The sequence below is a fragment of the Pseudochaenichthys georgianus genome, chromosome 9, assembly GCF_902827115.2.
Source record: "Pseudochaenichthys georgianus chromosome 9, fPseGeo1.2, whole genome shotgun sequence".
In the NCBI taxonomy this organism is placed as follows: domain Eukaryota; kingdom Metazoa; phylum Chordata; class Actinopteri; order Perciformes; family Channichthyidae; genus Pseudochaenichthys; species Pseudochaenichthys georgianus.
In genome coordinates, this window is record NC_047511.1 from 7,086,156 (window position 1) to 7,099,325 (window position 13,170).

Below are 13,170 nucleotides of genomic sequence, written 5' to 3' on the forward strand. Positions count from 1 at the left end.
CTGCCATCCTTTACTCCTGGGAATGGACGCTCACATTACCTTTAAGGGCAGCCGACATAAACGAATGCCGTGCTTCCATGAGCGTCAAATCCCGACGCAGATGGGAATACATTGCAATCAGTTGAAAGCTATTTGCGTCCCTTTATGACGCTGAAGGAGCCTAGGAGCGTCACAATTGGACGCCACGGACACTGACCAAATGTCGCTATTGGACGCTTAGGGAGTGAGAGTGTGTTGCACGTGTCGCCTTCTCTCCTGGCAGGACATGAATTAAAATGTCTAACTCGGACTTCATTTTAAGGACATTTCGGCCAGGGGTGTAGAGCTATATTTGTTCAAGCACCGGATTGGCAAAACCGGAGAGTGTGCACCAGTCTGCCTTGATCTATGAATTCATGTCCATGACTCTCACAGTATCTGCTGCCCACAGCTGTTTTATAGAAGGAAAACCTCCTTCACTTCATGAAATCTCTGCAGCACCAGGAGGCAGCGGGAGGGTTAACTCAGCCTCTGAGAAGACGAGCGCGCAGCGCAGTGCCTTTCACGTACCGCCTTCACTGTGTATACCTTCAGAAATAATCATTAGTAAGGCTAAAGAGCGACCGCAGGCTGATGTGTTTTAACCACACACACCTATACACACACACACGCGATCTAAACGCAGACTTTTGTTCCTCCATGTTTCGTTGTTATTGTTTCACTGAGCGAGCGGACCCGCGATTTTTTTTCAAACGCTTTTTTGGTCCATCTGCGGCGGTAATAGGTTTTGTGGACTGTGATGAATATTAAATGTTGAGAGGAAATCTTTCCACCAATAATTCCAATAAGTAATCCAAAATGTATTCACTTCAGGTCTACGAAAGTAACTGTAATCAGATTACTCGTTTTTCAAATGTAACGCGAGCTGAATACAGTTACTTGATTTTTGTATTCTGATTACGTAATGTTACATGTATTCCGTTACAACCGAACCCTGGCTACACCATTGTTTGGTTTCCATTGTGGCGCGTCTCTTTAGCAGTGCGCGCAACTCAAAGTCTGAGAGGGTGAGGAAGATAGTCACAGAAAACTGAACAAGAGTCGACAACTCCACCCTCTGCTCACTCCTTTCCTGTAAAATACAGGTCCAGCCCACACATACGCTCCATGGTGCTACAGGCATTGCACTTACAACTACAACAAGCATGTAAATGTTAATCTACAGCTCCGGCGATCCACTAGCACCCTGGGTGTTTCTCAATCTCGAGTACGCTTGCTTGGTAGCACATGTCTTCCGAGCGTCTTGCTTCAGAAGCGAGGCAAGAATACTTCCTGGCATTCGGAAAACAAAGAGTGGAACAGGCTAGCAAGTGTGCAGGTGTGCATCATATGAGAGGCCCCGCCTAACATTTTCCGCCACAGATTTAGGGAAATTGGTCCGTGCGCAAAGCATTGTGGGGATTTTAAGACCGCGGAGTCTACACATATGCAGCCTCGAAATTTCTCCAAACGAAGTACGCCGGGCTCGGTAGAAATCCAAGTATGCTGGACATTGGAACAGTACTTCGGCGGCACTCAATTACGTAGTATGCTTGAAATAGTGGCTCTGGAGCAGCTTTACTCAAGATTGAGAAACACCCCCGGAGTCTCCACCTGCAGACGCAGCCATCCTCGACAACTACTGTAGCGTCACCTTGGATACGAGTCCAAACAACTCACTGACACACAGGGCACTGACAGGGCGCCCTATGACCATCAGATCTGACGATGCTGATTGGCTGAAATTATGTTTCGGCGGCATAGTTTACAGATAGCAACAGTCAGCAATGTGTTGGCTGCAGCTGCTCTGGCTGAGGGCTCCTTTCTTACCGCCCAGACGAGAGAGGGTAATGATACCAGGCAGGAAACATGTGATTTATCAGTAACTTTAGATATCGTAACACAATTTTGAACCAGATTGTATTGTAGATTATACATTTTACTGATACCAACTATATAATATTTACCTTGTTCATTAAAAAATTTAATAAAAAAAAAATATTTTTTAATTTATTTTTAATTTGTAATGACAATCAAACATGTGGGAAGAGGTGGGGCGGCGCCCCTATGGGCCGGCCGCCACTGCGTAACATCACTAACTTTAATAACCAAACTGAAAACTGTTGAGAACAATGACAAAAACATTCAAAAGCCATGTTAGTTTATGCACTTGAAAAGTCTAAGTTGAATAGGGGTATGTAAATGTTTGAAAAGTTGTACAAACATCATATGTTGCACATTTGCCACCCCATCCATCCATCCATCCATCTTCTCCCGCTTATCCGTGGTCGGGTCGCGGGGGTAGCAGTTCCAGCAGAGAGCCCCAAACGTTCCTTTCCCTGGTCACATCAACCAGCTGTGACTGGGGGATCCCAAGGCGCTCCCAGGGCAGCGAAGAGATATAATCCCTCCACCTGGTCCTAGTTCTACCCCTTGGTCTCTTCCCAGCTGGACGTGCCTGGAACACCTCCCTAGGGAGGCACCCAGGTGGCATCCTAACTAGGTGCCCAAACCACCTCAACTGGCTCCTTTCGTCAACGAGAAATACCTTATCTAATAAAAACAATATGTAATGTGCAGAGATAGAAGTAGAGACAGTTTGTGAAATGCATAACTCTAATTAGCAATATGTCATACCATACCTCAATAACTGATTTCTTATTTCAGCACCCTTTGAAACAACATTTAATTTTTAATCGCTGAAATAATCAATCAATGTTTATTTATATAGCCCAATATCACAAATGTTACAAATAATAAGATGTTAACAATGAAACTGTTTTGATGGCATCAGTCTGCAGGCTCAGCTCCCACCCTTTCTTTATTAAAGGACTTTTGATCACGAGTTCTGACAACCCATGACTGATGGTGGAAAGTAACAAAGTACATTTACTAAAGTGTTGTATTTAGGTTAACTTTTGAGGGACTTTTTTTGAGTGTTTTCATTGTCTTGTTTATACTTATACTATTCATTTTGGAAGCAAATATTGTACTTTTACATGACATTTAATATTAGATATCCATATCTAATATTAAACAATGCAGGTTAACTGTTCAGTTAAATTAGCTGTTTAATAAACACAAAGGCTTAGTCTATATTGTTTTGTCTGTGTAACTAGATGACAGATACATGAATATTACATGTTGAGTCCTCCCCTTGTTATGCTCTGCGCCTCAGCCCTTCTGATTCTGAACCAGGGGGAACAATTCCAGTGATTGGTGTTACTTTAATAACCAAACTTCAAGAGCCGTGGTCTTAAGTTATTGCATTTATAAAGTTTAAGTGGAATAGGGATAACAATAAAATGATATATAGTATATATCCAAATATATGTTTGGAAAGTTGTACAAACAAACACAAACTGACTAGTACTTATGGAAATTATTTTCCATTTACAAGGAATATAATACCAGAAAGAAATATTTCACAGTTTGGTGGCAAATGACGATGCATACAAATGGCTGTTAGACTTCTTTGAGACAATCCGGTCTACTGCCAGAAGAGGCAGCAATGCGACATCACCGGCTGCCGTGACGCACCAACGAAGAAGAAGAGATATCGCCTATGATCGTCCATGTGGCTCCTTCTGAGACAGAAACACTCAATGATAGCTTAACATCAACTTAATCAATATAATAAAACCAACAGCAGTGGTGGAGGTGAAGCTGCCAGCAGCTCCGCGGGGAACTCAAGATGCAATGCGACGACGTAAGTGTGTTTCAACAGATGTAAAGCTCCTCATGTGCTAGGCTAGGTCTTCATGCTAACGATAGCTAACCGGCAACTATTTAAAAACGGATACATATATTTATTTTATTATAAATAATAATAGTTTAGTGCCTACGTTAGCTACTTAACATATGGGGGTGAAAGGGTAGTGTTTAACAGTATTTGAGACACTTTGACACCAAGCTAGGGGAACCCATTATTTTGTATGTAAAATGTGACGCCAACCCATGTGGTAAAAGTATATTTTCAGGTTGTCTTGCTTGTATGTACAATTGCAGTGGTTTTAAAACGTGTATAGAGTCGTATTTGAATTTATCTCGGCAACATGTATTAGCATTTCTTGTGTAAACAGAACTGGAATCATAGGAATTACATTTTAAATATCTCCTGAGCTTGTTAGTACATGGACTGTTTGTTGAATTTGATATGAAAAATAAAATTAACTGAGGATATAATGTAACGTCTACAGACACACTGGTTACTAAATTAAGGCTATTTATATATGGATATCAATTCAGTGGCATGAATAGTATTTGAGACAGTCAATATGCTAGTTGCACGCCAAACTCCATTATAAAAAGGTCATTTAAACGTTGTCTAGCTTCTCTGTAAACATGCAGAATGACACTATATTTTATTATTATCTTATATTTGATCTTATATTTATTTACAGTACATCTTTGAAAAGTACAGTATATTATCATTATGTTTAACTTTCCTTAGTTTCCCAGCAGAAAGTGTTTACAGATAGATTTGCTTTGAAAATATTTTGTATTCATAATAGTAAAATATAGTCTCTGGTTGCCAGCTCATAGAGTCCTGTTGTGAAACCGGAAATGTAGATTACCCCAACGCTTTATGATAGAAATGTATGGTTGGGGTCCCCAGCACATAGAAACTGCTGGATGTTAACATGTCTTTGTTGGGCAATTTGCACAATAAGCATAACACTGTTGGACTGTCACAGAAGTAATGTCTGATGATCTCCTAATAGTGTATATTTTTCCTGTAGTTATTGACATTGTAGCTCAGCATAGTGTAAACGAAGGATTGCATACCCTTCCCTCTTCTAACATGGTTAGCCGAGCCACCTTAAGCCTATCAATGACAGAAATGTAGCCAACTGACTAGTACCTTTTATAAGTTTATTAGTACAACAAGATTATATAAAAATGCACTTTGTCGAATATTAACCAGGGATTATGTGATTGCGTTTTAATTATATTAGAAATATATTTTAGTTTTGCATACACACATTTACAGAGATGAATCCCACACAACATTTGGATAGTGTGTGATGCTGTGACCAGAAGAGCATTGAGAGCTTTAAAAAAAAAAAAGTCACACGAAAGAATGAATATTTGGTGAACACTTATGCTGTAGCAAATAAAAAGGCTCCTAGTACAGGGGTAGACATTAAGGGTACAATTGTATTATCACCGGCCCCACCATTGTAACCACTGGCCCGGAGCATTCGTCCACAAAAAAAAAAATCGACTAATAATGAAGAAAATGAACACATTTGTTGCAATAGTAATTTATGCACTAACTACATTACTACTTGTACTACAACATTTGAATCATCAGTTCTTCCTCATTTTCCTCAATTGTTCATATTTGGTTTATTAAAATAATGATATTGTGGTCATGGTTAAAAAATGTCTGCTATTATTATGAGTATTATTATTTGTATAATGCGCTTTCTGCCTTCCTGTCATTAGGAGTTAGAAATGTAATGGCTATGTAATATATTAGATTAGAACCTTCATTATCCTAAACAGCTGGGACATTTCCCTTTAGCCAATACCTTTTATATTGTCTACTCTTCACTTACTTGTCAGCATAGGTGGGCATTGATGTACAGAGCCGACAGAAGACCTTGTTTATATTGGCATCATATTGAGAGGTGCAGCCAGTGAGGAGTCCTAAAACCAGGAAGTAAGCTGCTGGTTCCCTCGACAAAAAGCAATGGGATTTCTCCATAGGGTTTTGGAAAATAACTGTAAATAAGGTCTGTGGAAAACAAACCTGTTTGATAAAACGTGCTAAATCTAATCGATAGATTTATGATTCGAAAATTATAAAAGGGTTCTAGGACGCGTCACTGCACCACAATAGAGAATTTAGTATAATTTAATATAGAAGCCAACTCCATCGATCAAGCCAGTGTGGCTGAAACTTTCTCTCCCTCTTCTTCTCATGCTCCCTGTAACTCTCCTTTAACTCCTCCAGTGACTTTCTTTTATTTGAAGATAGTTTTTTGGCCGGTTACCGCTGGTATTAAAAACATTTTGGCGAAGGGTTAGGTGGCGCGAAAGTCTGTAGTGAACGAGCGCTGCAGGGAACAGCTGTTTGCTTTTCACCCAACAACAACAACTGTGTCATGAAACGCTATGTTGTAGCGTTAATAAACGAAACAATTTAACAAAATGGCTTGTCAAAATACCAATACCACGGGACCGTTTTGTTTTTTTAAGCAATATTTTTAGTGGCCCGAGCGGGCAAGTGGAAAGTACGTTATGCTGGCCCGGGGTGTCTAAATAGTGCTTCCGGGCCAGCGGGACATGTATAATGTCGAGCCCTGTAGGATATGACTATAATGTTTTGAATCTGCTTCTTGCAGGTGATCTGGGACATTATCGGGAACAAACAGTTCTGCTCCTTCAAAGTCAAGTAAGTCTGAATCTGAATCTGCTCAAATTCATGAATTGAATAGATAGTTGTGCAGCTAGTTGATGAATTTGTCACTATTTCAAGTCTCCATCTCTGTTTTGACTTACAATTGATTAAACTTATGTGCCTAAATGCAACCGTGTTAACTGCACAGATAACACCTTGTCTCCTCTTTCTGTCCAGGACCAAGACTCAGAACTTCTGTCGAAATGAATACAACATCACAGGGCTGTGCAACCGCTCGTCCTGTCCGCTGTCCAACAGTCAGTACGCCACGATCAGGGAGGAGAAAGGTAAACCCGTCATACACTTCCACTTTAAAGGGGCCTATTCTGTTATTTTTCAGGTTCCTATCAGTATGGAGTGTCTCTACTGGGACATGTCTCCATGCTTTAATGTTCAAAAAGCTCTTTACTTTCCTCATACTGCCTGTGCTGCAGCACCTCTTTTCACCCTTTGTCTGAAACCAGCTCTGTTGTGATTGGTCAACTGCTTAGAGATGTCCCGTCTCATAGCCTCACATACAGTGCGATAGTCAATAGAAGTGCAGGGATGCAAACTGGTCACCTTTCGGCGAAATGTTCCTCAAGTAAAAGTATTAAAGTAGCGACAGTAAAAGTAGTCGTTGTGCAGATTGGTCCATTTCAGAATAATATATATGATATGTTTTATAATGATTGATCATGAAAGTGTTCTCAAAGCTGGTAAAGGTGCAGCTAGTTTGAATGGCTTTGTAGACTGCAGGGTAGCTTGTGGATTTACTCCAGGTGGAACTAAAGTCTGATTCAACACTTGGTTATATTTAGGGATGCTCCGATCGATCGGTCACCGATCGAGATCGGCCGATACTCACTCTCTACTGATCGATCGGTGCTCTCTAAACATGCCGATCGCGAGAGCCGATCACATGACATAAAATACATGACACTTTTCTCTGTGTGCGGCAAAACAAGCTCGCCAGAATGGCTTCACCGGTCTGGCAGTATTTTAAGGTGTCCGAAAAAGACAGTAAAATAGCGGTATGCAACGTGTGTGTGAAGCAGAAATCCTGCAGCTCCGCCCGCCGGACCGGTTAGCGGAACGAAACACAAGAGTTAGACCTAACACACTATTTTATCTACCTCTGGAACAAGCTAAACTAGTTATTATAAATATATTTATTCTTCACTGTCGGGTCACTCATTACTGGATCAGTGAGCTGCATGAGATACTGACAGGCTGTCAGGAGAGAGGGAGGGGGGGAGAGAGGGAGAAGAGAGGGAGAGAGGAAAAGAGAGCGCTTCCGCTCATTCATCCCGTGTTATTATCCAAAGTGAATGTAAACTTGAATAATGTACATCATTTGAATGTAATAATTAAGTTGATTGTTGTTTGTGGAAGCTCCAGTGAATGAGCCCCATTAACTGAGTTTAAACATCACTTTAAATGGAAGATTTAAAGTGATGTTTAAATCTTCCATTTAGGCCCCGCCCACTCGATCGGATCGGCGATCGGTATCTGCCGATACTGATTCCGGTGATCGGCCCCGAAATTGGCGATCGGAGCATCCCTAGTTATATTTCACATCATTCATCCAGATCTGTAAAGTAACTAAAGGTATTAAATACATGTAGTGGAGTAGAAGTACACCATGTACCTCTGAACTGTAGAGGAGAAGAAGAACAAAGTAGCAAAACATTGAAATACTTAAATAAAGTACAAGTATCTCAAAATTGTACCCAAGTAGTACTTGAGTTTATGAACTTAGTTACTTTACACCAGTGGCTATACCGATAGAAAGACTAAGCCTTGCACAGAGGCATGAAAATACATTTTCAAAATGCTCAACAGTGCTGCCAAAATGATAAACTGACTGCTACACAATTAAAATAAATGCTTTTATATATTTCTTTTAGATGTGACTCTTTGGCGTTTCTGTTATTATTAACTGCTGCTTTAGTTGTTCTGCGCATTCACACTGCGGTACTTTTCCCACAAAGGTTCATGCGAACTTAGTTCATGAGAACTAACTGCTAAAATCCTGTTATTCCTCATTTTAAAGCCGATATTCCGTGGGGTGGGGGGGCTCGGATCCTTGTCACCTTTTTCATACCTGATGAGTTTGCATCCCTGCAGTAGTGTTAATTTTGTTGACTAAAACTATGACGAAATATGTTCGTCAAAGACCTTTTTTTCCAGGACGAGACGGCACCGACGGCAGTAAACAATAACTGTAACGAAATCATCATGCAATATCGTTGACGAGACGATAATGTAGTTTACTAAATAAAAACTATGCCAAAATCTCTCTTTACTTTCGTTGACGAAAAATGATGAGACGAAATATTATCAAAGATAACGTTACATCTCTGATAGTCAGTTTTTCTCCCAGCAGGTGCTGCGGCTGGGCAGCAGCTGTGTGTCTGTGCTGCGCGCGGCGGTACATTTGAATTACACCGGGCAGCGGCACACTGTGAACTGTCAGGAAGACTCGGGTCTAACTCATGGTCTAACTAACCTTATTTAACAGAAAATAAAATGGCAACAACAGGGCTTGGGAGCAGTGGTCGCACTCGCGTTAACCGAATACCCCCCCGTCAGCGCGAGTGAGTGATAAATTGTGCATTCAACGGATAATAATGGATTATGACGGAAATGTTACGATCCTGTCCGTCAAAATGACTGACAACGAAAAAGTCTAAAGCCACCACTGCTTGGGAGAAAGAAACGATGTGATATTTGGGCCCATTTTCGCTCCAATGAGGCGGAGGAAAAAAAGCGAATGCATTGTTTCATCAGAAGGGAAGCAATGTGGCCATAACACAGGTAAAAACACCACCAACCTGACCAGATACTCTCTGCAAAGCTGCTTTCTTAATCATTCAACCTGTGGTTTTCATCAGATAAGGACGAGATATAATCCTATTTTTATATATATATACTAAAATGACAAATTATTGGTTTTGGCTTGACTAGTTTGACTGAAATGTTCAATATAATCTGATTAATAAAAAAGACTCAACAGTTTTCTTTGACTAAAATAAGACTAAAATGCTCAGACTTTTAGTCGACTAAATCTTGACTAAATAAAAACAGGATGAAGGTGACTAAATATGACTAAAACTAAAAAGGAAATTTAACACGGGACTAAGACTAAAACTAAATTAAAAAATAGCTGACGATATTAACACTAATGTTCAGGAAGTAAACAAAGTAGTCCAATGGAAGCGGTTCAGGCAGGGGGAGTGTGTGGAAAGGAACACTGTGATTGTAGCCTTTGCAGACCATTGCCATGCACAGAAAGCTATATAACACACTAGAGGGGAAACCTCCAAAAGCATGACAAATAATACAGAGAAACAGTTCGAGTATGAAACCCAAGAGAATGATTCCCTCCCTAAACAGGTTTTATTTCCTGCTACAGGTCAGTGTTTCCTCTACATGAAGGTGATCGAGAGAGCAGCTTTCCCTGCCAGGATGTGGGAGAAGGTGAGCTTCATTTCTCTCCCAGTTAATGGGGTTCCTCTTTACCCAGAGATCTTTCTACCTGTATGTTTACTTCAAATAGAATTAACTTGGTTATCTGAAAAATACAGACTATATATAGATTAAGATTTACATTTCCGCACTGCTATCTTTTTTTGGTGTGGCAGTAGCTCAGGCTGTGGGGAGCCGGAGGGTGGCCGGTTCAAACCCCGAGAGACCATAGTACGGAGAGTGGACTGGTACTTGGAGAGGTCCCAGTTCACCTCCTGCCCCCCCCCCCCCCCCCAGACTGCGCTGTACAATAGCTGCACAGGTCAAAGGGGAAGTCATTGTTCTGTTGGATTTGAGATCACTGTAATCTAAGTAAATGGACTTCACAAAAGTATATTCTTGCTTGGAAAATGTATTATTATTCCCTACTTAAGATTAGCTTTCTGGTGCCTTAGCGGCAGTTTGAGTTAAACATTTGATTTGTTTGTGTGTGCGCAGGTGAAGCTCAGTAGGAACTACGAGAAGGCTCTGGAGCAGATCGACGAGAGCCTGATCTACTGGCCTCGATTCCTCCGTCACAAATGCAAACAGCGTTTCACCAAAATCACTCAGTACCTGATCCGCATGCGCAAACTGGTCCTCAAGAGACAGTAAGTACTGTTACTGTGATGCATCGTGCTGCCGAACACCGCATCACACGCCGCGTAGGAAGTACTGAGCAGGAAGAAGGGTGCATACAGACTAATGTTGTTTCCATATTGTTTGTGTAGAACTGGAAACATGTTGCAGGTTTCTCACGGGGTCCTGTGAGAGTGAACTCAACAATAGAAACTTGTCTGACCACAAAATCATATCAAATAAAGCTTTATTGATCCCGAGGAGAAATCCAGCTACAGCACCAAGAGGCAAACAGAGAAAATAAAGATTACTACATAACATGTTTTTAAAATTACATTTCAAAAATAGATGATTTGAAAACAAAAAGTATTTCTACACAGTAGGTTTCCATCTCATCCTAACGTCAGCGTGAACTCAACTTGAAGCTAACATCGAAAGCACCTTCAGTGGAGAAATGTAGCGTGACTGTTGCACTGTGTTTCCAGGAGGAAGTTGGTCCCTCTCAGCAGGAAGGTGGAGAGGAGAGAGAAAAGGAAAGAGGTGAGCACTCCATGCTGTCCACTCAACCCTCAGGCTGCATCCACCTGTTCATTCTAATGTGTACTAATGTCTGTCGTCTGCAGGAGAAAGCTCTCATCGCTGCTCAGCTGGATAACGCCATCGAGAAGGAGCTTCTGGAGAGACTGAAGCAGGGAACGGTGCGACACACACACTCTGAATATCTGTACATCGAGACATAGTTCACCTGGAACCAAACAGTAACGTATTTAAGTTTTAGATAAGATGCAGAGAGCCATTTAGAGACCGATTTCTATCCTTGTAATTATAGTCTGAGAGTCATCTGTTTATAAACGTGTGTTTGGTTAGAAACCTGAAATGTCTGGTTAGATCAAATGTGAGACACATTCTTCGACATCAGTTAAAACTCCACTGCTGATGTCCGGAGCTTCTTTTTGTCATAAAAACAGCAGTTGCTACCATGCGACCAAATGAGACGACTAAACGTCATCACAGCGAACATTAGCCGCCTTTAGCTTAGCGGTCGTGATGCAACCTTGATGTAGTTCTCTTATAGCATCATGTTAGCGATTAGATATTGGGATTACACTTTAGCTTCAAAAACATGAAAGCGGTGATTATCCTGCTGAACAAAACACGTGTCATTAACATGTTTTTACCACATCTTATTATTCGGCTACTTACTAAATAAGTCAATGATCTGGCACAACAGATTCATGTCATTTGATTGCTTCTGCTAAGAAAGACATTTATGATGACGGCAGCACTGGTGGAGTCTTTCTGTACCTGTCCAAGGAGTCAACTATGTGCCACGTACTAGTTAGTAACGCTAACATACTGTGTATTGTGTTCTCAGTATGGAGACATCTACAACTTCCCAATCCACGCCTTCGACAAAGCTCTGGAGCAGCAGGATGAGGAGAGCGAGGAAGAGGAGGAAGGAGAAGATGAAGAGGAGGAGGAGGAGGATGATGAGGTAATGATGGATGCTTACATCAGATCAGCCGACACACACTGTTTGAGTTTATATTCTCATGTGAACTTTATCCTTGTGTCTGCAGGGCGTTGGGAAGAGCGAGTTTGTGGCAGAAGAAGAGCTGGAGGAGAGCGACCTGAGCGACTTTGAGGTGAGTGGAGCTCAAAGACTAATGTTTAAATCTGAACTCGGGGTGTACCGAATAGTTTGAACCTTTAAAAGATCCATTCATGACGTTGAGAGAATCAATATCAAACGGTTTTTTCACCAAGTGTGAGTTTAATCATGTTTAAATTAACAACAGAAATGTTTTTGTTTCTTCCCTCAGGAAATGAATAAACTAAAGACGAGCAGTGACGAGGAGGAACAGGACGATGAGGAGGAGTCCAGTGGAGAGGAAGAGGAGGAGGATGAGATGGAGGTCGATACAAAGACGAAGGCCTCCTCCAAGTCTAAAGGCAAATCTCCAGCCAACGGCTCGCCAGCAAGGAAGAAGCGAGCGTACGTGGAGATCGAGTACGAGACAGAGCCCGCCCCCAAGAGCAGAGCCACGTAGTGATGTCACTTCCTCTGCTGCCAGTCAAACTGCCTCTGCTGAGGTCATCAGTTTGCTCGTACAGACTGTGAATGGAAGTTTGTAAAAGGACACACAGGACGGATCTGACCTGGAATCAGATCAGAATATGAAATACCCAGAGTGACTTTAACTTTATTTTCTGATTAACATGGAGTTTTAAAAATGATTGCTTTATTTTCTTTTATATGTCAAGTCCATATTCCTGTTTGAAAACACAAAATAACAGATGTCAATAAATCCATTTTAGAAAACTATGTAAACCTGCTTGTTAACTGTTTCTATAAATATCTGAATACTTCACCCACAAAAATGACTTATTTTGTTCCTTATACTTTTGCTTAACAGTTTGAATACAGTAAAATAACTAAGTACTTCTTGCATTGCTTTCTTGCTGAGTTAGATTGATTATCCAGCCAACTGCTTAGCTTAGCATAAATCCAGAAAACTATCACTACCTCTTATCATGATATATTTTGTATATGTATGAAAACCAGACCAAATCTACAGAGGGCATATGATTTTCATGGGAGGGCACACGCAACCGTCATGTGCCGCGGCCAGTGGCGGCGCCAGAGATTTCCTTTTGGGGGTGCTGTGGGGTAG

At 41.2% G+C, this 13,170-nt stretch overlaps 1 protein-coding gene across 1 annotated transcript; it reads left to right on the forward strand.

Moving 5' to 3' along the window:
- Positions 1 to 3,519: 3,519 nt before the first annotated feature.
- Positions 3,520 to 12,874, forward strand: mak16 (MAK16 homolog (S. cerevisiae)). The gene is made up of 10 exons (XM_034090997.2): positions 3,520 to 3,727; positions 6,372 to 6,421; positions 6,605 to 6,714; positions 9,825 to 9,889; positions 10,376 to 10,527; positions 10,981 to 11,035; positions 11,119 to 11,193; positions 11,871 to 11,990; positions 12,076 to 12,141; positions 12,319 to 12,874. The coding sequence occupies exons 1-10, from the start codon at positions 3,713 to 3,715 to the stop codon at positions 12,544 to 12,546; spliced, it is 936 nt and encodes a 311-aa protein (XP_033946888.1). The 5' UTR covers positions 3,520 to 3,712; the 3' UTR covers positions 12,547 to 12,874.
- The last annotated feature ends 296 nt before the right edge of the window (positions 12,875 to 13,170 follow it).